At 40.7% G+C, this 25,063-nt stretch overlaps 3 protein-coding genes across 4 annotated transcripts; all 3 read left to right on the forward strand.

The window, feature by feature from the left end:
* Positions 1 to 2,998: 2,998 nt before the first annotated feature.
* LOC126785236 (polyadenylate-binding protein 2-like) lies at positions 2,999 to 6,595 on the forward strand. Of its 2 annotated transcripts, none has more exons than XM_050510858.1 (9): positions 2,999 to 3,531; positions 3,918 to 4,036; positions 4,121 to 4,777; positions 4,865 to 4,942; positions 5,029 to 5,118; positions 5,207 to 5,344; positions 5,555 to 5,731; positions 5,821 to 6,015; positions 6,124 to 6,595. In XM_050510858.1, exons 1-9 carry the CDS (start codon positions 3,273 to 3,275, stop codon positions 6,349 to 6,351), a joined length of 1,941 nt encoding a protein of 646 aa, XP_050366815.1. In that variant the 5' UTR covers positions 2,999 to 3,272; the 3' UTR covers positions 6,352 to 6,595. The 2 variants fall into 2 exon arrangements, with proteins under 2 accessions (XP_050366815.1, XP_050366816.1); XM_050510859.1 differs by having other exon boundaries at positions 5,222 to 5,344.
* A 555-nt stretch (positions 6,596 to 7,150) lies between these two features.
* LOC126784279 (uncharacterized) lies at positions 7,151 to 12,369 on the forward strand. The gene is made up of 3 exons (XM_050509753.1): positions 7,151 to 8,529; positions 10,307 to 10,361; positions 10,799 to 12,369. Exons 1-3 carry the CDS (start codon positions 7,151 to 7,153, stop codon positions 12,182 to 12,184), a joined length of 2,820 nt encoding a protein of 939 aa, XP_050365710.1. The 3' UTR covers positions 12,185 to 12,369.
* Positions 12,370 to 14,689: 2,320 nt separating this feature from the next.
* Positions 14,690 to 16,390, forward strand: LOC126785241 (uncharacterized acetyltransferase At3g50280-like). The gene has a single exon (XM_050510868.1). It carries the CDS (start codon positions 14,943 to 14,945, stop codon positions 16,311 to 16,313), a length of 1,371 nt encoding a protein of 456 aa, XP_050366825.1. The 5' UTR covers positions 14,690 to 14,942; the 3' UTR covers positions 16,314 to 16,390.
* Positions 16,391 to 25,063: the final 8,673 nt, after the last annotated feature.

Below are 25,063 nucleotides of genomic sequence, written 5' to 3' on the forward strand. Positions count from 1 at the left end.
ACATTTTTCCAATATTTCTTGAATAAGCTTTTTTAGGTTAAAAGCGGGGAGCTATGGGACACTGAAGTCCACGCATCTACTTCGTCTTCTTCTTAACTCCTAAGCATTTCAAATTGGTGGGAAAGATGGATTAGTGTCATATAGCGCCAATGTGAAAAAATTATAGTTTAAAACTCACCACTAAGATGACTTTGGTAAAAGTATTATATCAGTATCATGGATTATCTAGAGACGTGCATGCATTATTGCTAGTCTTCCATCATTAGCTTCTAATTTTTTTTTCATTTTATATGAATTCTTTGAAAAAAACTAGTGTTTTCGGTGGGATCGTGATGATTTAATAACTATAGCAATGGAATTTCATATAAAGGGAGGGAAGTCTATCATACAATTTGAAATATAACAATATTATCTTACATCATAAAATAGAAATATAATCTCATATATATTCATCATCTTTTGTGCTTTTAGATGTGATAACGTTATTTTGTATATGAGAGGGTCTTGTAATTCGGCTAATTAGGAAGGAGCTTGTATGAACTTATGTAAGAACGCATCATATACAAGATAACCAGCGAACTACGGAAACTCTGACTCTCTTTGGATACTTGGGCTTGTCTCCGCAAGATTAAGCTACACAATTTGTTTTGAGTTCATATGGTCCTGATCACCTAGTGGTATCAAATTGATCTATGCACTATTGAATCTTAGGGGTATACAAAGTTCAATTCAGAGCAATATGCACCAATGAATTGCATGTGAAATTACACAATTTGTTTTGAGTTCATATGGTCCTGATCACCTAGTGGTATCAAATTGATCTATGCACTATTGAATGTTAGGGGTATACAAAGTTCAATTCAGACACCTTACATTTTTTAATTGTTATTGTTTAGAGTTGTTATTCTTTATGCTTCTATTTCTCGGGTTTAGCTGTTGTGCAGCACTGCATACTATACATACTGAGAGAGCTGTCTTGAAATACACGTGAGCTGTGTTTGTGGTGGATTAGGGTCGCTGCACGCATACATCGATGAATACATAGTTGTTGTGAGGAAACATATTGGATGCACCACGAAGTGTAGGCACCGTTCAATATCTTATTACTATCGAGACAATCTTAGTCTTTTATGTATTTATATAAATAAATACTATGAAGCACCCGCCATTAGATCAAGTTTCCATCAGTAGTTGTTTTAAAAGTCAACGTTTGTTAACAAAAAAAACCTATAAGGTTTACATCTCTACGTTTTCACCTTCAAGTGAAATGCTTTTTTCTTTTGAACTTGAGGTCTCTCTCTCTCTCTCGTCTGTTTGAAGAACCCATAAAAATTAGGGTTGTAGCAATTAGGGGAAATTGGAAAGGGGGGGGGAGTCTTTTTGGATCTCGGTCTGATTGGGTTTAATGAGGGAGAGGGAGATGTGGTGGACACATGGCAGAGATCAGGTTTGTGTGGAGACAAGTTGAGGTCAATACTCATTGTGGTCGGGGGAATTGGGTGCTTTGTGATGGTGAATTGAGTGCTTTGTGATGGTGAATTGGAGCTATGTTTAGGTTGATTGGGGTTGTGGTAGGGAGAATTTGGATTTTAGGTTGATTGGGTTTGTTTTAGAGCTTGATCTGTCGAGTGTCTTCCCATGGCTTCGTCTGATTATTCTTCTATTAAACTAAGAGGTAACAAGTCCTTCCACTTTTGCCAATTGCTTTTCTTCATTATTACGACACAAACACAATCCATGATTTTGGTTTCGTAATTGTTATTTCAAATGGGTGCAATGAAATGACGCTATTGAAATCCCCACCGACTTGCTTAATTGCCTAATAAAATCAGACTTAAAGATTTGAATGACTTCCGATTTGTTACCGAGATTGAGACCCTATTCTAGAGCAGACTTTAAACAACAATTGCTGACGATTCAAATGCAGGCATACAAGAACACTCATCACAAATTTGAGGGAACTGGGAGTCCCACGTGTCCATTAAATGGTGATGGTAAAGTTTTATTTACTGTTTTTACCTCTTTACCGAATGGAGCAGATGAAGACTAAAAGATGGTTTTCTTAAAAGTCACGTGATATGCACGTGTTGCTTGTGTATGTACACCACTGAAGCACATATTACACTGCGGTTGTTGTGATTGATCTTCATGAAACTTGTATATATTTACCACTAATCTCAAATTGTGAAAGATTCTGCAAACCTAAATTTGACAACTTTGCTTGGAGGAATGACGACCAATGGGTTGCCGAATTCCGTGGCTCCCAACACTGCCGTCAATTTTGGTGAGGTTCTTTGAATTAAGGAACTTATACTGTTCTAATGAGGAAATCGAAGGAAAATACCATATTTTAGGTGCATCAGTGCCTCGGGTTCTTTCCATCCACAATTAAGACAAAATCCATGATTCTCTTTCTTCCAAAACTAAGTTATGGCATTAGAATAAGCACGACTCAGATTCACCCTTCTATTTCATTCCCGCTTTGTTAATTGCTACACATAAAAACCGTTTAGAAGAAAAAGGAATTCAAGCTGTAACGAAGGCATATAAGCATTCAGATGAAAGTCCTCGTTCCTCCATAGCCTTTGTACTTTGCTTTTATTGTTTATTAAAAATCGTCACGTGTCATGATATGATTGGTCGTAGTTACTCTGGCTGACCAGAAATAGTCTGCTAAGTTTCTTCCTTAACAGGGCGGGCAACTGGGGCAAGTAGAGGTCATATGATGAAAAATACGGAAGGTGCAAACCCTAAGGCCTTATTTATGGGGTACCTGTGATCCATACGAATCGCAGCCCAATACTATCATAGGCCCAACCCACTTCAACAGATCAATCTCGTGCGTCGCGCTGAGTCACGTGGCCGAACACTACGTCATTTCGCTGGCAGTTGAAAGCCGCTGAGTCGTCAGACGAAATCAGATCCAACGGCCCAGAACGAGTCTCAGATCAAACTAGGGTTTACTGAGCAACAAGGAGTATATAAGCGGGCGCTGTAAGACCAGAGCCGGCGCGGTGCAGTGTTACTCTGCCCTCCTTTTCATCCAAAAACCCAAAAAAATTTGAGTTTCTGTTCGTCTTTTTTTTTTTTTTTCATCCCGTCGGAATCTCTTCGGATTTCGAACGACGACTCTATCCTCCAATACCAAAAAAAAAAAACCAAAATTTTTGCCCGGGATTATCTAGAATATTAGGGTTTGCGTTTCTATCCATCACAGAAAATCTTTGCAAAAAAAAGAAAGAAGGGGATTAGGGTTTGTGATTTTGGTAGCGATGGCTCAGAGTCAAGTTCAGCATCAGGCTCCGGTGACCGGTCCGAACGGCGCGGCTGTCAGCGCCGGTGGTCAGCAGCAACAGCAGATGGTGTCGACGTCGCTGTACGTCGGGGATCTGGACCAGAACGTGACCGACTCGCAGCTCTACGATCTGTTCAATCAGGTCGGCCAGGTCGTCTCCGTTAGGGTTTGCAGGGACTTGTCCACTCGCAGATCTCTTGGCTACGGCTATGTTAACTATACCAATCCTCAGGACGGTTAGTCTTTCTTTTCCTTTCTATAAATTGATTTGTATATTTAGCCGATTGATTCAATTTATCACAGACGCTTTAGTTTTCGTGTTTAAATTAGATTAATTTGTGAGTATGATGGTCGACTTGTATGCGTATTGAAAAAATGGTCTATTTTGTATAGAGGATTTGCAACACTAAACTATATAATTCGAACATTTAAAATGGAAATGTTTTTCCAGCCTGTTTATAGAATCATGTCGATGTGAATTATGAAGTTGGTCGTTGCATTGTGGGCATTTGTTATTTTCTTTGAATTTCGTTGGCATGTTTATGTTTGTGTGCTTCCATTGGGGACTGTGGCCTGTGCCTGCAATGTGTGGAATTGAATCCTTTGTTATCGTTGGTTGTAGCTGCGAGGGCCCTGGAAGTACTGAACTTCACTCCACTCAATAGCAAATTGATCAGGATCTGCTATTCTCTTCGGGACCCTACTATTAGAAAGAGTGGTACCGGAAATATATTTATCAAGGTATTTATACATCTTCTGTTTGATGAATTTTGTTCTGTACAAGATATTAGCTCTATGCTTATATGTTCTTTCACTTGAATGCAGAATCTGGACAAGGGAATTGATCACAAGGCATTGCATGAGACTTTCTCTTCTTTTGGCAACATTCTTTCTTGCAAGATTGCCACGGATTCATCCGGGCAGTCCAAGGGTTATGGTTTTGTTCAATTTGACAAGGAAGAAGCTGCTGAGAGTGCCATAGAGAAGTTAAATGGCATGCTTTTGAACGACAAGCAAGTATTTGTTGGCCCCTTTCTCCGTAAACAGGAGAGGGATGGTGCTTTGGAGAAGACCAAATTTAGCAATGTGTACGTGAAGAATATATCTGATTCCACTACAGATGATGACTTGAAGAAGATTTTTGGTGAGCATGGGCCGATTACTAGTGCTGTAGTGATGAGGGACGGTGAAGGTAAATCAAGGGGTTTTGGTTTTGTCAATTTTGATAACCCAGATGATGCTGCTAAAGCTGTCGAGCTTCTTAATGGAAAGACATTTGATGACAAGGAGTGGTATGTTGGCAAAGCTCAGAAGAAGACTGAAAGAGAAGTTGAACTGAAGGAAAAATTTGAGCACAGTATGAAGGAAGCTAGTGATAAGTTTCAAGGTGTGAATTTGTATATCAAGAACTTGGATGACAGCATTGATGATGAGAAACTTAAGGAAATATTCTCCGAGTATGGTACCGTCACATCTTGCAAGGTATGTTAAGTGCGTCTTTGTTGGACTGTTGACAGTCCCACATCAGCACCTTCATCATTTGAAAAACTTTTTACCTTTGTTCTGCAGGTTATGCGTGATCCTGAAGGAGTCAGTCGTGGTTCTGGTTTTGTTGCTTTTTCAACTTCTGAAGAAGCTTCTCGAGCTGTAAGTCTTATAACTCTAAGCATTTTAGAATGATAATTAGAAAATTTGTGTTGGTTTTGTAATTTAGAAGTACCGTGACTTCTCAGCTTGCGGATATGAATGGCAAAATGGTTGTTAGCAAGCCCCTATATGTGGCACTTGCACAACGGAAGGAAGAGAGAAGGGCAAGGTTGCAGGTATGACTTGTAGTTTGGTCAAAAGTTTGTTGGAATCGTGTAATTTGGTTGTTTTCTCAGCCTCATGGTTATGTTTTACTCTTAACAGGCTCAGTTTTCACAGATGAGGCCTGTTGCTATGGCTCCTTCAGTTGCTCCTCGATTACCGATGTACCCTCCTGGTGCTCCAGGTCTAGGCCAACAATTTTTGTATGGGCAAGGACCTCCAACTATTATTCCACAACAAGTAAGTTGTTTTTGCATTTGCTATACGTAATCATCAATTGGATGATATTATTTTTACCAAGTCAAATTAAAATAATTCCCTGAGTTTACATGATGTTATTTAGGATAGGGTGGAATTTCTTGAACTGATACATGTTTATCAGTTAAGCAGCTATGTGATTATACCATCTGTCCTCTAGTGCTTAATAATTTCTTATGTTTTTATGTGTAGGCTGGATTTGGCTACCAACAGCAACTTGTGCCAGGATTAAGGCCTGGGGGTGCTCCAATGCCGAACTTCTTTGTTCCAATGGTCCCACAGGGTCAGCAAGGCCAACGGCCCGGGGGTCGCCGTGGGGCAGGTCCAGTGCAACAGAACCAGCAGCAAGTGCCTATGATACCGCAGCATGTGAGCTCAATGCAGATCTCAGTCGCTTAATAAATCTTGGTTTTGTATTGGTCTTGTTGCTCTTATTATTATGTCTCTATATGTTTCAGATGATTCCAAGGGGACGTATGTATCGGTATCCACCTGGTCGCAATATGGCAGAAGCTCCATTTTCTGGTGGTATGCTCTCTGTTCCATATGACATGGCTGCCATGCCGATGCGTGATCCTGCAGCAGGACGTGCTATGCCCGTTACTGCTTTGGCTTCAGCCCTTGCAAATGCTACACCGGAAGAACAAAGGACGGTAAGCCTTTCTTGACTTCCCCTGATGACACTCTTCCTGTAGGCTCACCTGGAAAGCAATGAATGAGATTTCAGCTTTATGACGTAAGTTTTGTATTTCTGTGGGCAGATGCTTGGCGAAGCCTTGTATCCTCAAGTTGATGCATTGGAGCCTGACTCAGCAGCCAAGGTTACAGGCATGCTTCTAGAGATGGACCAGCCTGAGGTTTTGCATTTGTTAGAGTCACCAGAGGCTCTGAAGGCGAAAGTTGCAGAGGCCATGGAGGTCCTGAGGAATGTTGCCCAACATCAGGTTAACAACAGTGCTGACCAGTTGGCCTCAATGTCTCTGACTTGACAACTTATCCCATAAAAATACCCAACTCTAATTGGGAGGGAGGGGCATCTCTTGTTTTTATTCCTATCCTGAGACTGCTGTAGGATTTATCATTTGATTTTGGTTGCTCGTAGCTTTGTCAAACTTGGAAGCCTAGATTTTATTTCTTTGCTTTTAGTTGTGTTTTGTCCTCTAGGATTTTTGCTACTGCTACTTTGGCTGTGCCGTTTGGTTTATTCACTTTAATTAAGTGTTTATTTGTTTGGATCTGCTTTGTTACTCCATTTTAGTATTCAGTTTGAATTGTTTTCACCATGGGTATATGTTTTCTGTACTTGCTATCACCAGGGTGTGCTTGACTGATCTGTAGAGGCTGCGAGTCTGAATAAACCGTGCCGTATTTAGATAATGTTCATCAAGATGCACTAGAATCAAAATATCAGTACGTTATCAATGTTAAATGCATATACACATCTAGATTTTGCTTCTTCCCTTTTTGCTTGGACCCATGGGTGTAAAGAGTCGGGTGTGAAACCCCTGACGAATTTGCTCAAGGTGGAAATGCCAGTTTTTTCGGTCTTGGTATATGCTCCCTTGGTAAATCGTAAATTCGTAATCAAGCAGAAGCGTAGGGGAATGTGAATGTTATGGATCTGGAAAAACTTGTCAGCAGTGACATGAGCCATGGCCTTATCTACAGCCGGTTCATCTTATTAATTATAATAATCGGACTTGGGACCCGTCAACAGGCCTGCAGGTCTGCAACTAGATATGTAATACACAACCAGATGAGCTTACTAAGCAATACGGAACACGACTCATGGCTTCCCCGAGTGTCAAACACATTTCAGAGAGCTTCATCCAGCCTCACTATGCTTCTGAAGTGTCGAAGCAACCCTTCTACCTCACCCCCACCGACCTCGCCATGCTCTCCGCCCACTATATCCAGAAAGGCCTCCTCTTCAAGAAACCTCTTCATCAAACCAACAACCCCAATTTTATCGATACCCTTTTGGCCAAATTGAAACACTCCCTTTCCCTCGCCCTCGTTCATTTCTACCCTCTCGCTGGTCGGCTTGTGACGAAGAAAGAACAAGACCCTCATCTGTACTTGGTCTATGTTGACTGCACCAACAGCCCCGGAGCCAAGTTCATCCATGCTTCTCTTGACATGTCCGTCTCCGACATTGTCTCCCCAACTGATGTCCCCTTGGTGGTTCAGTCCTTCTTTGACCACGACAGGGCTATCAACCACGACGGCCACACAACGTCCCTGCTCACGGCTCAGGTCACGGAGTTGGTTGACGGCGTTTTCATCGGGCTGTCAATGAATCACTGTCTCGGTGATGGAACGTCTTACTGGAATTTCTTCAATACTTGGTCTGAAATATACCAAGCTCAAGAAAAGAACATCACTCTGACCGAGATTTCTAATCCCCCAGTGATGGATCGGTGGTTTCCTGAAGGTCACGGTCCTATTATTAGCCTACCTTTCACAGACCCGAGTGAGTTCATTGACAAATTCGAAGCACCGAAGCTCAGAGAGAGAATGTTTCACTTCTCCTCAAAATTCCTAGCCAAACTCAAAGCCAAGGCCAACTCAGAGTGCGAGTCCAGCAAAATCTCCACCTTCCAGTCATTGTCGGCTCTTCTCTGGAGGACTATTACTCGAGCACGGGTTCTCCCTGCTGATCAAGAAACCACTTGCAGGTTGGCTGCGAATAACAGAGCAAGGTTAGACCCGCCATTGCCTTCAAATTACTTTGGCAACTCAATTTATCCGATCCAATCCGAACCGATCAAAGCTGGTGAGTTGCTTGATCACGGGCTTGGATGGGCCGCGTGGAGATTGCACCAGGCGGTGCTCAACCTCACTGACCAAGAACTAAAAAGGTTTCTTGATGGCTGGTTAAAGTCGCCGGTTGTGTTTAGTATACAATTTTTCGATCCGTTTAGTGTTATGATGGGGAGTAGTCCTAGATTTGATATGTATAGAAATGAATTTGGGATGGGAAAAGCAGTGGCGCTTCGAAGTGGATATGCAAACAAGTTTGGTGGCAAAGTGTCGTCGTTTCAAGGGCGCGAACCAGGAAGCATTGACTTGGAGGTGTGCCTTCCTCCGGAGGTAATGAGGACTCTTGAATCTGATGATGAGTTTATGGAAGTTGCTTCCGTACCAAGTTATGATCAGTCCAGCTAGTTTGCATGGTCATTTGTATACTAAGCTGAAGCTATGTCATGTTGCCATGTTTACCTTGAGTCGAATAAGGGTGTGCCATGGGAATAATGCTACTAAAAAAATTTCATCATTAACTTTTGTTGCCCATCTGAGTAATTGGATATTTTTGTCGGAAACTTATTTGGTGCTTCAGAGCAGCCTTCATTCTTCGTCATGAGAACGATTTTCGTTTTTCCGTTGATCTGAGAGAGTGAGGGGTCTCGAGGAATAAGATTTCAAGAGTGTTCAAATTATGATATAACTCCATCGAGTAGGTAATTCGAACTTCGATTATGTCCGTTGTTTTGGACGCATTTTAGTTGTTGAACTTTTATTATTTTCGATTTAGTGCCTAGTGATAGTGACTGCATGAGGTGACTTGTCACCTTTTATGCCTCAACCTTGGACCAATGAGCCTCTTGCTCAAAGAGGCTTTAAGCCAAATGAATTTGTTTCACCTCATGCAAGCACTATCACTAGGCACTAAATCGAAAAATAATGAAATACATAAGTTCAACAACTAAAATGCGTCTAAAACAACGGACATAACTTAAGTTTGAATTAAAAGCAAAAAAGTAAATAACTTTCCTAACCCTAACATGAAAATCATAGTAGAGTTAGGAAATGATCTTTCTCCATGAGGCCTAAAGCTAACCAGACCAACATAGGAAAAGAGAGATTTGGATTTTTAACCCAGCCCATATGTTCGAACCCCCCAAATCCACCCCCATTCATAGTAGATCCGATCACCTCTGACCACATAGAATCTCCACCTCCTCAGTCCGACGGCCGACATGGCTTCAGGGTCATTACAAGGTTGGTGGTTAGGCTCGATGCCGCCGCCCCTATGAAAAACTGATCCACTGCTGATAGGGATTGGCCAAAACTCAAATCACAACCTCTGACAAGACCTTAACAATGTCCAACTTTGAGCAACACCCTCAGCCTCATATTCCAACCTGTAAAGATCGAGATGCCTACGAACCCTACCAAGTTCACAACACCAAATGGAATAAACAACCCAATGCCAACTCCGGCCTCGATTGCTTACACAACCGAGCCTTTGTTTGTGCGTTACCACTTGCAAAATCCGACGTCGGGACATCTTGGAGCAGTTGGCAGAGAAGCCGCCGTCGTGCATCCCTAGGTTTCAAAATTTTGCTCCGGGAAAAGTGGAGCCTCGAGGAGCTTTTAGATTTGGATATTGTTGCATGGTGATTGAAATATGTTCAATATCATACAGAGTGAATCATTTAAAATATTTTGGAGTCCCCAATTATTAAATGCACATAAAATGGGGTTGGACCTGAGCGAGATTGGAGGTAGTATGGATGCAGTTAGGTTGTTGAAGGCAGAATTTGAATGGATTTTGTGGAAACATGTGCGAAAACGCTATAACTAAGTTGCTCACACTCTTGTAAGAAAGGCTTTGAAGTTGGAACAAACTATGCTTTGCTATGAATCAGGACCTCATTGACTTATTGCGATTATTGATAGTAGTATTAGAAGCTAATGCTGGGAACCTTTGTTGTCTCTCGTGATTGTTACATTTCTTTGTTTCAATTCAAGTTTGTTTCAATAATAAAAATAAATATAAATAAAATAATGCTTTATCCAACTTCAAATTGCCCCTGAAGAATCAAGAAAGCTTCTTTTGACCTCGACATGCCTTCCTACTATATATTGAACTAGAAATCCAATATGGCCACACCTGTATGCAACAATTTGATTAGAGAACTGTTTCGCCATTTTTACTAGTTTGAGCATGTTGGTCATTGATACATTATATTTGGTTAATCTACTATATATCAATGTATGTTATACATCCCATATCCGACGGTTGACAAAATATATTATTTTTCTGACCTCACTAATGAAATAATATCGACCGTCAGATGTGGGATGTATAACATAGATTGATGTATATTAGAATTTTCTCATTTTGCGTTGGGTTTTAAAAACTCAAATCATGTGTTTAGAAATTAGAACCCAAGTACGTTATAAGCGGTGGGAATTCATTGTCATATGACTGATGACTCGTATCTCTGTTCAAACTTCAAAGTTGATGGACTCATCAAATCGAATCTTTCTTCCAAATATGCAATTTCATTTTGTTAGCTTCCAGATCTGAATAGCACGACCTTTCATCAGTGGTCTCATTTTATTCAATACCAATTAATAAGTCATTGCTGGAGACTTCATCGCCCTGCAATTATATATAAACCAAATCAGCTTAGCCAATAATCACAGCTCAAATCTATGGCTTCCCCAAATGTCAAACGCATCTCTGAATGCTTCATCCAGCCGCACTCTGTTTCTGAAGAATCGAAGCAACCCTGTTACCTCAACCCCACTGACCTCGCCATGCTCGCCGCCAATTATGTCCAGAAAGGCCTCCTCTTCACCAAACCTCCTCAATCCAACAATCCCAAATTCATCGACACTCTTTTGGCTAAACTGAAACACTCTCTTTCCCTCGCACTCGTTCACTTCTACCCTCTCGCCGGTCGCCTTGCGACAAAGAAAGAAGAAGACCCTCATCTGTACTTGGTCTATGTTGACTGCACTAACAGCCCCGGAGCCAAATTCATTCATGCTTCTCTTGACATGTCCGTCTCCGACATTCTTTCCCCAACTGATGTGCCCTTGGTGGTTCAGTCCTTCTTTGACCATGACAGGGAGCTCAACCATGACGGCCATACCACGTCACTGCTGACGGCTCAAGTCACGGAGTTGAAGGACGGCGTTTTCATCGGGCTGTCAATGAATCACTCTCTCGGTGACGGAACATCTTACTGGAACTTCTTCAACACCTGGTCTGAGATATTCCAAGCACAAGAAAAGAACGTCTCTCCCACCGAGATTTCCAATCCACCAATGTTGCAGCGGTGGTTTCCTGAAGGTCGTGGTCCTATTATCAGCCTACCCTTCACCGACCCAAGTGAGTTCGTTGACAGATTCGAAGCTCCAAAACTCAGGGAGAGAATGTTTCACTTCTGCTCAGAGTCCTTAGCCAAACTCAAAGCCAAGGCCAATACAGAGTGCGAGACCAGCAAAATCTCCACCTTCCAGTCCTTGTCTGCTCTTCTCTGGAGGACTATTACTCGAGCGCGTAGTTTGCCACCAGATAAAGAAACCAGTTGCAGGTTGGCTGCGAATTGCAGAGCCAGACTAGACCCAGCATTGCCTACAAATTACTTTGGCAACTCAGTCTATCCAATCAGATCAGAAGTGATCAAAGCTGGTGAGTTGCTTGATCACGGGCTTGGATGGTCCGCATGGAAAGTTCACCAGGCTGTGGTTGCCCTCGATAACCAAGCACTCAGAGGGTATGCTGATGACTGGTTTAAGTCACCGATGGTGTTTAGTATGCGATATTTCGATCCATATTGTGTGATGATGGGTAGTAGTCCTAGATTCGATATGTATAGAAATGAATTTGGAATGGGAAAAGCTGTGGCGCTTCGAAGTGGGTATGCTAACAAGTTCAGTGGCAAAGTGTCGGCGTTTCAAGGGCGCGAGCCAGGAAGCATTGACTTGGAGGTGTGTCTTACTGCGGATGTTATGAGGGCTCTTGAATCTGATGATGAGTTTATGGAAGCTGCTTTTGTATCTAGTTATGATCGGTTGAGCTAGTCTGAAATATGTATGCTGAATATATAGTAACTGTATGATGTTGCCAGGTTCGTTCACCTTTAGTCGTATTCGGTTATGCTATGACAATTCTACGAGGATTTATCGCGTTATGTTGACGTAGCACGGGATTTAGGTTATATGATGTCCTCCCGTTGTCAAATTTATCTTCTTTCTTAATAAATAAATCCGGGCGTGGGGATGAGCCTACCAGGTAGGCTGTGTTCCAAACCCCTTTAAAAACAATAAAAAATAACGCTACTGAAAAGTTTTAGTAAAAAAAAAAATGTATAGAGCTAGTTTTAGTAAAAAAAAATTTTTTTTGATAGAAAACTAAATACTTAAAGAATATGTTGTAACTAAAAAAAGATAATGAGAAAAAATGGGGAGATAATATAAATAAATTAATATAGAGTTTAGAGATAGGAAATAATAGACAAAGTTGTAAAATATAAGAACAGAGAAAAAATTTTGAAGGGGAAAAAGAACTGGGAACCAGAATGAAAAAAAAAACAGAATCAAACCCATAATCACTTGGTAGGACTAAAATTAAGTGCCAACATTAGCTAACTTGACCAACTCAAACATCTGCAAATATAACACATATACTAAGTACTTGCCCTCCATGTAGCTCTGCCCTTGGCAATAATAATAATGCCACCTAAATTTTATATAACCATTGTTGGCTATCTAATTAATTTGATGTTTTTGCCGGAAAAATTGTTTGGTGCTTCAGACCATCTGTCATCTTCGTCATTAGGCTGTGGTCGGATGGTGGTAACAATGGCAACAGAGATAAGAAATTATCTTCATTTTGCGAAGGCTGAAGCGTCTCAGCCAGAAAGCCAAACCCAAAATGTTGGACAAGAAGAATTTCAGTAGGCATAATTTGACAAACGAATCACATATAGAAAATATAACCCTGTGAACTCTAACTGGTATAATAAGGTGAATACAAAGGTGTAATCTGGGAATCAAAGTAGAGATTAGATAAAAAATGAAAGTGAAAAATGAAACTCAACCAATTTGCAGACGAAACCAATATTGAGCTGGTTTAATTTAAGAAAACTTGGAATGTATCTTGATCAGGGGCGGAGCTACGTTCATGGCTCTAGGTGCCATGGCACCCCCATAATTAAATCTAATTAATTATGTCTAGTCTCTAGCAATCGTCAAGTTTACTTTCAAGATTTTGTCATTCAAATGTTTGAGTTTTGTCTTGTGTCCTCATTTAATTAGCTGATGATGAATGTTAAGTGCACTAGCGGGAAAAAAATATTAAGAAAAAAATTTATATCATGAAGTAAATTAATGAACAAATATAATTGTACCAATATTAAATTCCTTGTGTTTTTTGTTATTAAAATGAAATAAATATTTAATAACAAAAATGTCCATCATGTGGATAATATGTGACCACAAATTGAATGAAAAATATTAAATTTAATGGTGAGGGTGTAAATCGACAGTTTTTACCAAGTTGAGGAGGTAAATTTTCGCATTTACAAGTTCGGGGTATAAATTGACAATTTGAGCCAAATTCATGGTGTATTTTAATAATTTTACATTTTTAATATTATCATTAACTTGGCCCCCTTTAGATCTTGGTCTGTCAAAAAATAGCAACAAACACCTAATTTGTGTCCATATAAAAAGCTTTTACATTCAACATAAAACTTTTTCTCTTGTTAATTACGACTTATGAGGATTAATTACCTAATGAGGAATGTAATTAAGAAAGCATCTTCTATTTTACCACTGCCTAATTCAATTTCAAATAAATTTATAAATGAATTTCTTAACTAAATTATTGCACATTGCATTTTCATAGTGAAGTTTGTTAAAACACCGTATTTTTGTAGTCATTTAATTTGTTACATTCCATATAACCTTAATTTTATATGCGAGAAAATTACATTTATGTATCGGCCCCCCTAAGCGTGAAATTCTAGCTCCGCCACTGATCTTGATTAGTATACAAGTTTAGACTTAATTGTGCTTCAATGCACAACACTTTGCTTTCTTTGCATTCAAAGTATCTTCTTTGTGTGTGATCCTACGTTATGTTCACCTTATCAAGTGTTTGTAGAACAAGCTTTTCTGAGACCAAAGTTACACAAGTCTAATTTGCTGCCCTACAACATTCGATCCACTCTTTATTATACTACAACTATGAATCTATGATCTATCTATCAGAGGTGTGAACTTTTTATTTTATTTTTAATTTTTAACATTTAGTTGTACTAAACTACTAGCATTTTCTAAAATTTATTCAACCCAAATTTCTCTCTTTTTGCCCTTCTCTTCTCTTTCTTATCACTTGTACCAACTCGAACAACTTTTGCATTAGAGTAAAGTACAAGATACGAATAGATAGAAGAAAATAGTCATACCTAGTAAGGTATACCTACTTCATCAAGTTTGTGAATTTAACTAAATAACTCTGTTCAAAGTTGGACTCGGCAAGAATTTTCCCCCATTCACATTCTGACTTTCTCCCTCTCTATTTCCTCCGAGCTTCCTTGAATATTCCGATATCCTAGTGAATCAGTTGTTTTTCACTTTAGGACATACAAATATGACCACAGAAAATTGGCAGTTCATGGCTATATATTATGATCACCAACCCTCATTGAGAATTTGACCGAACACTAAACAATAGCAAAAACTCAGAAGCTGGAGTCTTCACCAAATCTGCAACCACATATATAAACCAGAGCAGCCATTGCACATACACACAGAGCGAGTCATTCACAATATCATGGAGTCCCCAGGTGTCAAGTACATCTCAGAATGCTTTATCCAACCTCATACTGCTCCGGAAGAATCGAAGAAGCCCTTTTATTTGGCCCCCTTTGACCTCGCCATGCTCTCCGTCCACTATATCCAGAAAGGTCTGCTCTTCACTAAACCCCCTGAAGCCAACAACCCCAGTTTTTTCGAATCCCTTTTGGTCAAACTGAAGCACTCTCTGTCACTCGCGCTCGTTCACTTCTACCCACTCGCCGGTCGCCTTGTGACGAAGAAAGAACAAGACCCTCATCTCTACTTGGTCTATGTTGATTGTACCAACAGCCCCGGAGCCAAATTCATCCATGCTTCTCTTGACATGTCCGTCTCCGACATCCTTTCCCCAACTGATGTCCCCTTGGTGGTTCAGTCCTTTTTTGACCACGACAGGGCGGTCAACCACGACGGCCACACCATGTCGCTGTTGACCGCTCAAGTGACAGAGTTGGTGGACGGCGTTTTCATCGGGCTGTCAATGAACCACGCTCTCGTTGACGGAACATCTTACTGGCACTTCTTCAACACTTGGTCGGAAATATTCCAAGCCGAAGAGAACAACAATACTCTCTCCAAGATCTCACGCCCGCCGGTTTTGGATCGGTGGTTTCCAGAAGGTCATGGTCCGATTTTCAGCCTCCCTTACACAAATCCGGACGAGTTCGTTTACAGATTTGAATCTCCGGAACTCAGGGAGAGAATGTTTCACTTCTCCTCAGAATCCCTAGCCAAGCTCAAAGCCAAGGCCAACTCAGAGTGTGGGACTAGCAAAATCTCCTCCTTCCAAGCCTTGTCTGCTCTTCTCTGGAGGACTATAACTCGAGCGCGTGCTTTTCCACCGAATCAAGAAATCACCTGCAGATTGGCCGCCAATAACAGAGCAAGAGTCAACCCTCCATTGTCTCCTAATTACTTTGGGAATTCTATTCACCCGATCAGATCACAACCTGTGAAAGCAGGGGAGTTGCTAGAAAACGGGCTTGGATGGGCGGCGTCGAAGTTGCACGAGACTGTAGTGAACCACAACGACAAATGGATCCGTGGATCCATTGATGCGTGGTTAAAGTCTCCGACGGTGTATCAATTGGATCGGACTTTTGACCCGCACAGCATAATGATGGGGAGCAGTCCTAGATTCGATGCGTATGGCAATCAATTTGGGATGGGAAAAGCTGTGACGATACGAAGTGGATATGCCCACAAGTTCAGTGGTAAAGTGACGTCGTATTCGGGGCGTGAAGTAGGAAGCATTGACTTGGAGGTGTGTCTTCCTCCGGCTGCAATGACGGTTCTTGAATCTGATGTGGAGTTCCTGGAAGCTGCATCTGTACTTGGTTATGATTAGTCAAAACTGATTTGAAGTTCTATGCAATTTTTATTTAACTTTGAATTTCAATAAGATAAGATGATGGCTCTACCTAATCTTCTATTTACTATTTGAAAAAGAAATAGTATCGTTCAACATGATTGTATATAAGATTGACTCGTGATTCGTGCTCGGGTCTTTTCGATGATCCAAGAGGATGAAAGATAAAACAACTTTTTTTTTTGAGATAAAAAACAATTAGGAAAACAATTATACTCAGAGGGCTAAGTTTACACGAATTGGGTTTGAACTTCTAGAAGATATATAGTCTATGTTTTGTAGTATTTCTTTATCTAATCCAATTTGAATCCTAATTCACTTCAACCTTAATTAGGTGGTTAAAGAACTCACATCGGTCTCCAATTCGTATTCCAACAAGCTGCAGATCTTTCCCCATCTTGCATTATCTCAATGTGAATGTTTGTTGAAAACTTCATACAGTTTAGTTCTTTTAGGGTTTGGCTGCGTTTGTCTACATCGCAAAGGTATAGCTTGTAGCTAAGTTATTTCTTATCCAAGATAAGAATTCAAAGAGGGCACGTTGATAGCGTTCTGCACTTGCTAAACCCTAAGCCTAAAGGCTCTCTCTCTCTCTCTCTCTCTCTCTCTCTCTCTCTCTCTCTCTCTCTCTCTCTCTCATGGCTAATTCAGAAGCAACAGATGTATTCCCTCCCGGCTTCCGGTTCCACCCCTAAGAACAACGACTCCTCTCCTACTATCTATTGAACAAGAAATCCAACCCAGCCCGGAGACTACAATTTGATTAGCGAACTGCACGAGTTACAAAACTGCGAGCCGTCCTACCTACATAACTGGACCTGGTATTCGTGTAATACCCCGAATTTTCGAGTTTATAATCGTACAATTTCTTATAAATTATTAAGCTTGGTAATTCGAGTAAAATCGCATTTTTACGCCTTCTTGTCGATGTCTTGCGAAATGAAACTGATTTCGGAAATTAAGGTCGAAAAACATTACGTTTTCATTGGGTTTAGAGTCGACTATTGTTCCTTCGCTTATCTCTGAAAACTTCCTTCATGGAAGTTGTAGAGCTCGTTGATACGAGTTAGTGGACATGCGGCACACCTTAATCGGATGTCGTATATGAAAGTTGTCAGCAACAGAAGTTTGGTTTCCGATTTTAGAAGGCTATAGAATGACATTTTTGGAAACTTTCTAAAACCAGAATTTTTTTCGCAGCTTCTCTCTCTTCTCCCCCGACCCCGGTATTTTCCAGAAAATTCCTCCGGCCCGGAACTCAGCTGTGCTGTGTCGACCCACCCCGTGCAGCTTTTCAGCCGCGCTCGACCAAGCACAGCGATAACTCCATCGAGCTCGACGTCGCCGGCGAGAGCAGGGCACGAGGCGACCGTCGCAGGTCCTCCCTCCTCTTCATAGACACGAATCCACCAACGGTGAAGCTCTAATCGAGCCATTTCATCTCCAATCTTCAACCATCAATTCTAGATCTTGCGGCGGCAATTCTGGCGGTTTTCGGCCGACTTGGAGCGAACTGAAGGTATGGTTATGATCTTCACCTTGTGATTTACGTTTTTGTTGTTGAAAGTTTGTTGATTTGATGAAGCTTGGGCGGAGGTGGTTGTGGCGCGCGTGCAGCTGTCTAGGGCGGCGCGTGGGAGCAAGTTAGGGTGGTGGGGACTATGTAATAGGCCTAGGACGGTGTATGAAGGAAATCACTTGGTTTTGGGGGTTGTGAGTGAGGTCACGCGCGGCTACTGTGGGTGGCGCGTGAGTGCCACGCGCGGCTGCGGTAGGGTGGCGCGTGAGCCTTACGCGCGGCTGTCTGTGGCGGCAAGTGAACAATGTTTCGTGAACAGTGTTTTCGTGAACATTGTTTTGCTGTAATTAATAATCATCTGTTGGTTTACGAGTCGTTTTCTAAGCACTTTGTCATGCTATTAGGTGACCGACGAAACGAGTGAGGGAATCATTCTCGGTATTGTAGAAGTTGCCGCATGAAATAAGGTGAGTAAATCTCACTATGACAAGTCTACCCTTGGCGGTGACTCATATTTATGATTCTTAAAAAGAGTTAACTGTGACATCTATATAATATAATGAGTTGTGTATGTGTACGAAAATGGTAAATATGATACATATATATGAGTTTCTATATTATATAATGTTACGGTGTTTATTTAAATTATGAGATAACATTGTTTTCGATTAATTGTGGCAGATAAGACCGGAAAGGAGATAACGTATCTTCCGGTATGACGGATTATTGGAGTGACTACATATATATATATATATTGTTGTGCAAGAGTCGCTTGGTTGTAGTACATAAACATGTGTGGTTGTATTGTACGTGGTTTTAACATTGAGTCTTGTTAAAACGTTTTCTGGTCTTCGGACGTTGTTGGCATTAAATTGAAACCAAGCCTTGGTCGGTTTCAATCAGTTAGAGCTCTAGTTTGTTTGCCGGTGTACTGCATGAGGGGTAACAGATGGGTTGCATGGGTATCATGAGTACCCATGTTTTTAAATGATATTGGGTAACAAATGAGTTGCCCAGTGTCTCATGAGTACATATATTTTTAAATAATATTGGGTAACCAGATGGGTTGTCCAGAGTCTCATGAGTACACTTGTGTTAAAATGTTATATTTCCTTTGTATGTTATAATGTTAGTTTACTCATACGGGTTGTAAAGCTTACCGGGTTTGTGTTTACAATCCCGGTGTACCAAATCGATGGTGTAGGAGATAGTACTACATGTGGGGATTAGCAGGCTCAGAGAGCTTACTCGGAGGATTACTGAGAGTTTCATTTTTCTATTTGTGGTGATGATTGAATGTATATTACATTTCCAATTGTTTTAATAATTGAGTGTATAAACTGGTAATGTATTATTAAATTCAACTGAGTTGTAATGTGAACTCAGTTTCGATGTACTGTTGTTGTAAGATGATTTCATTATATTTGAGATTGTTTTAGAGTTATCATGGCTTCGAATTCGAATTTTTATCATTCGAAATTTCGGGACTGTGACAATTCGTACGGTTACAAAGGGAGGAAGAGGCACTGGCACTTCTATACGGTTGGAGTTTCGGAGGAGGAGAAGAAAGCAAAGGAGGGATGTTGGAAAAGAACAGGTAGGGTTAGGGATGAGTTCAACCGCCTTGGGGTTGTTTTAGGCACTAAGACTAGCTATGTCTATAATAAGGGGTCGCCCGATAAAGCCTCACGTACTAATTGGGTACTCTATCAGTATGCTCTCCTTAATTATGTTGAGGTAATCATACTTTCTCATATGCACTTTGTTTCTAGTGTCTATATAAATTTGTTTGGTTAGTGAATAATATGACTGACGAACCCCATTAGGGTTTCCTCATCCCCCGTTAGTGGATACTAGAAACAGTAGAAAGACTTCTTGCTCATGTCAATTATCTGAATTTTTTTTTGAAGATATTATCTGATTTCATACTGTCATTAAGTTAATACAGTGACTTTTTATGTGTACAATCTTTAAGTTATTCAAATGGTTTTACCACTGAATCAATGCTATACATCATCCTATTATAAATCTTAATTTGTGCAATCACTTTAGATATGAAGCATAAACCAGCTTTTAATGTCTGTTTTGCTTATGCTTCATTACTTATATACAGTGATGAAGAGGCCTATATAATCATGTTCTCTATAGATATTCAGCTGTAATGGCTTACCTTGTTGCAAGGCAAAAATATGTAAATTGACTTATGGGATGTACAACTATATATGCTCGTGTTGCAGGGCTCTTTTGTCATATGGCGATTATTTTCAAGATCGGATAATAGTTTCATCAATTCCTGTGCTGGTAATGATGCTGGAGTAATCACGCCAAAGCCAGAGCCTGAGATTGAGCCTGTGTCTATAACAAGTAATGAACAGGTGTTGCAATTTTTAACAGATATTTAGTATGTATCACCAGTTAATGAATGGATTATATTTCATGTCTAATTTTCTTTTAGCTCATGATTTTAATGTTTGCCTGCACTATCTCCATTTTGTTTCGTAGAACTTTGCTCCTGGAGTTTATCATCTTCCACCTGGAGGCTACATTCCAGAATTACTAACCCCAATCCCCCCTTACTGCTATGCACCACCTACTCCTCCTGTTGGCTCAAAGCCGTCTAGTTCTGAGCCTACAGATTTGAGCCAATTGATACACTACTAGTGAATGCCACACCGGAATCACGAAGGAATGTACGTAATTAACTAACTTAGCCTATGTATTATTTCCATAAATTGAGAAAATAATCGAATGAAATGCATGGAAATTCACCATATTATTTTAATGGGTGGCAGTTTCTCAGTGAGAATTTGTTTATAGAGGTTGAGAGGTGGGGGGAGGGGGCAAGCGCTGCTAATCACCTGGTCAACTGTTAAGTATCAGATGACGCTCAACAGCCGTCCGATCCAGTCAAACAGTGATCAAACAGTGGTCAAACAGTCAGATCAGACGGCTGTTAAACGCCACCTGGTGCTCAACAGCTGACCAAGTGATCAACACTCGGAGAGCAAGCCGGCAAGGCAGAAAAGGTGACAAGCATGCTTCTAGAGCTGGACAATCATGAGGTATTACATCTGCTCGAGTCACAGAGGCTTTAAAGGCAAAAGTTGCAGAGGCCTTGGACATCTTGGCCTAGCTGGGCTACGGGTCATTCTTAACAAACGAGGCAACAGTACCCGTTCCGGCACAATATACCATACCAGAAAGCAAGGCATTTGTACACCATTATCCGATGACTTGCGTTTTGCCACATATATTTTTAATCTCAAACTTACAATATCAAACTGGCTACATTCCGAACTCATACTAATATATATTTCCATTCTAACAGACATTGTTGTACCATGCAAGTACCAACTATATATTTTTCTTCTTCTTGCGGATCTTAACATGCTCCATGAAGTTTATATCTAAATGTTTGGATTCATTTGTCTTGGCCATCTTTTTGGTTTCAAAGTAACATTTATCTTTGTTCCTCTTCAAGAGTTTAATCTCTTAACCTATTCATTTTTATTTCTTTGTACATAAATTCAAATAAAATCTTCAAATCTTTGAAGTCTCGACAAATCTATCTTGTTATGAATGCAATCTATACTACTATAACTACAAGCTCTCAATTGGTGTCAACAACTTCACCAGAAAATGGATATGTCAGAAATACTTATGCCAAAGAGAATTATAAGCTAAAATGATAATATTGTTCCAGGAGAATTACTATTATACCCTTGTGTGTGTCTTAGCCTTATTAGGTTTCCTGTTAGAGATATATTCGCATCTCTGTAATAGATTAAGACTCTGAATCATGCGGGATTCAAGTGATGTAATGCCTATATGTAGGTCCTCATATCATTCAATAATACACAATTATTTCATCCTGCATCACGTTATCATGCACTTTGTTCTACAATGTTTGAGCGACGAGGCCACCAGAAAAATTAACCCTATCCCTAACCTCCAACATGTATGGCAGCCGTCTCTTTTAGCATAGCCAGTAAAGTTGAGAATTACCGACAAAATTGTCGTCGGAAAGCATAGAAGAAACTAGAAAATCCAAATCGATATGATAAGGGCACCCATATTTTTGATTTGGGCACCCATCCTTCTTCTCCGATCGATATGCTAGCCCAGCCGCAGCTCCGCCCTGGCTACATGATGCCGCCTTGCGTCTTCTGGTCACCCCCTCCGCAGCTCTACTGTCGTCGAGAGACCACCTATCCAGATCGCCAACGCCGCTTTCAAGCGTGCCTTTGTACCCCGACGCCGTCCCTGCCTGGGTCCTCTGCATCTTGACCCGGACCTAGCCTGGCAGCCTCGAGCTTTGCTTGACCCGACAACGCCCTCCTCCTTCTCGCCACTCGGATGAGACATAGCTTCTAAAAATCGACGGCCGCTCCTGTACGTCTAGAACCCGGTGCCGATGCCAAGCCGGAATCCGTGTGCAAGAGACGCCTTCGTTGCCAAATTTCTCGAACGAGCCTCTCCGACCAGTGACACATGGAGGTCTCCTCAATTGCATCTGCAAACCCGCGTCTCTTCTTGGACTCACCCCGGATCTCCACGATCCGACCCGTATCGGGGGTCTGTTGACCCGAACCTACAGGACCCGATCTGTTTTCCAAATCCGACCCGGCCCATAATTCAAGGCCTATGGCTCCACCAAGCCCAACTGAGCCTATTTGGCTTTAAACTTTCTTTTCTTTTCCTTTTTCCTATTTCATTATTTAAATATTTACTAGCATGTGTTTTATTTCTAATGATATTTCACGTGCTCGTATAGGAAAAATCATTGCTCGTTGTACTATGGTGATGACATTCATGCCGAGATGGACAATACTTTTTTCATCTACATATGATTTCGATTGTATCCTCATAAGATTTTTATGTCATCGGACAAAGATAAAAAATGATTTCATCAAGCAACTTCTTATATGACGATCGATTTGCAGAACAATTTAATTATATGCAGTCTATTTGGCAGACCAACAAGTATGTTTTTCTTAAAGTTGCTGTTTTTGAACACACACACACATATATTATCGGGCGCTATTAGCTTTCTTCATGTCTATTTTTCCGGCCTTTCTTATAACGTCGATGAGACCAAAGAGAGATATGATTCCCCTCTTGGTCGACGTTTTTCGTGTGATGGTCCTGGGGGAGTCACGTTATTATTTAAAGGGAAGAAATTGATTTCGTGTGGTCGCCTGAGTGCACTACTGTTTTGGGTGCGATCATGAGAATCACCGATATGCATCGATTATTTTGTGACCATATACATCACAACCTGTCTAATTCTGGTTATATACTTGAATAGTTTTGATTGCTCGAAACCTATACAACCCTCATTTCTTATGGATGCGTCGACATCGCAACTGTTATTTGAATGTTTGAGTTTTCTTAAACTCATGTCTATAAACGATAATCCCAAAGTCTACGTACTCATTTATTTGAGTTGAAATTCATTTCTCTGAAGCAGCACTATTTGCTGACAAAATATCCCAAAAATAACAAATTCTATGGGACACACCTAAAGTAATTCAATAAAATGTCTATGACGTTGTATTATCAGAGTTGACCTTGATGCATGCTTCATATCCAAGAAACACATGTCATTTTTGGCCCCTGTATCTATTTATTGAGGGAACTTTGGAGATGGAAACGTAACATTATTTCATTCTCAAGTAAGCAAATTTTTGAGCCTCATGCTAAGGCTCCACCCGATCCGATATGCAAGATTTTGTTGCTAAGGACTTTTGATTAGTCAATCTATTTTGGCTATGTTTTCTGTTTACTATTTTTCAAGTATGACGTTGGCATTGCCATGTTTCTTGCTCGACTTTAGCTTAAGTAGTCTATTGGAATTGAAAACTTGGTTCTATTGTAATAAATATTGACATATTCAATAAAATTTCTCGTATTCTTTGTTTACAAGATGATCTCGTGAGAATTTTATTTGCCTTGACTTAGCATGCATGGTCAACGTTTGCAACTCACGTGGTTTTTAAATTGACCGCTTTTGGGTTACATGTGACCCCAATAGAACTACATTGTGAATTTGAACCTTAAAATTTAGAAAACGGACCTCGGAACGTCAAAATTGACGTCGTTTTTCCCGGTTACTGTTCCAGTGTTTTATCGGCGTTTTGGCCGTCTTCCGGCCACTTGCCGGCGTTTCCGGCGCCATCATCCGGTGCCTGCCGGTGTCCCCTGTCCGGCCAGCTCCAACTGCCGCCGGTTCCGGCATGTTTTCGGCGATTTTTCGTCGTTTCTCGTCATTTTTTCCAGCAGTTTTTACTGCCACGTTTTACCAGTCCAAATTTTACCCGGTTTTTGAGTTATTTTGACATGGTTTTCCGGTTAATTTTCCGGTTTTTCTCCAAGTCGTTTCATAGCTCAAACGATTTTATTATTATTGGTGACCACCCGCACCAATTGGATGGTTTTCCACCATAATTGTTTGGTATTCAACTGCTCAAATACCATGTTTTTCCAACTTTTAAGTTGAAGAATGTAGTTCTATTATCATGTGATACATTCGATGGGATTGTCATTTGTTTCAATCCCCCTCTTACAATATCCTACGGCGTATTGTCCAGAAAAGTTCACCACGTTGTTGACTCTCTTAATCTTTATTTTGAGAATGTCCCGCCGTGAAATCGAGTGTCTTGCTAATTGCGTAACCATCCACACTGTTCTACGTCGCATGTAGTTGTTTTACGGATCTCGTGTGAAGATGTTTTATATCTTCGTGCCTTGCTAAGTTTTAAAAGGTCATACATGCCAATGATGAATTTTCATCTTGATATTTGTGTTAAGAATGAAGAGGAATAAATCTGTCCAATTTTATTGACAATAGCCTTTTCAAACTTAGACAGTAGCTTTGTTAGCCTGCGGACATGGCTTTACTTGCCTGTAGCAGTAGCTTTATGTAACTTAAGATTCTTTAAATCATGGGTTTGGTTTTGCTGTCTTCTCGGTTTTGACATGATCATTTTTTTGGTCATTTTGAACGAGATATGATGATTCGAGTTCTTTGAAATTCACATGATCATCTATTTTTCATGTTCATGAAGCGATTGGAGGACCACCTCACCCGTGCTCCACACGGTGAGGCCATGCATATCCGTCCCCAGCACGGTGAGCCCGAGATTGCCCCTCTCGGCAGCTCCATGGCATTCAGGCTGTCGGTGGCGGCATCTTCTCCTTCACAGGAGCT

The sequence above is a fragment of the Argentina anserina genome, chromosome 2 (genome assembly GCF_933775445.1).
Source record: "Argentina anserina chromosome 2, drPotAnse1.1, whole genome shotgun sequence".
Taxonomy (NCBI): Eukaryota; Viridiplantae; Streptophyta; class Magnoliopsida; order Rosales; family Rosaceae; genus Argentina; species Argentina anserina.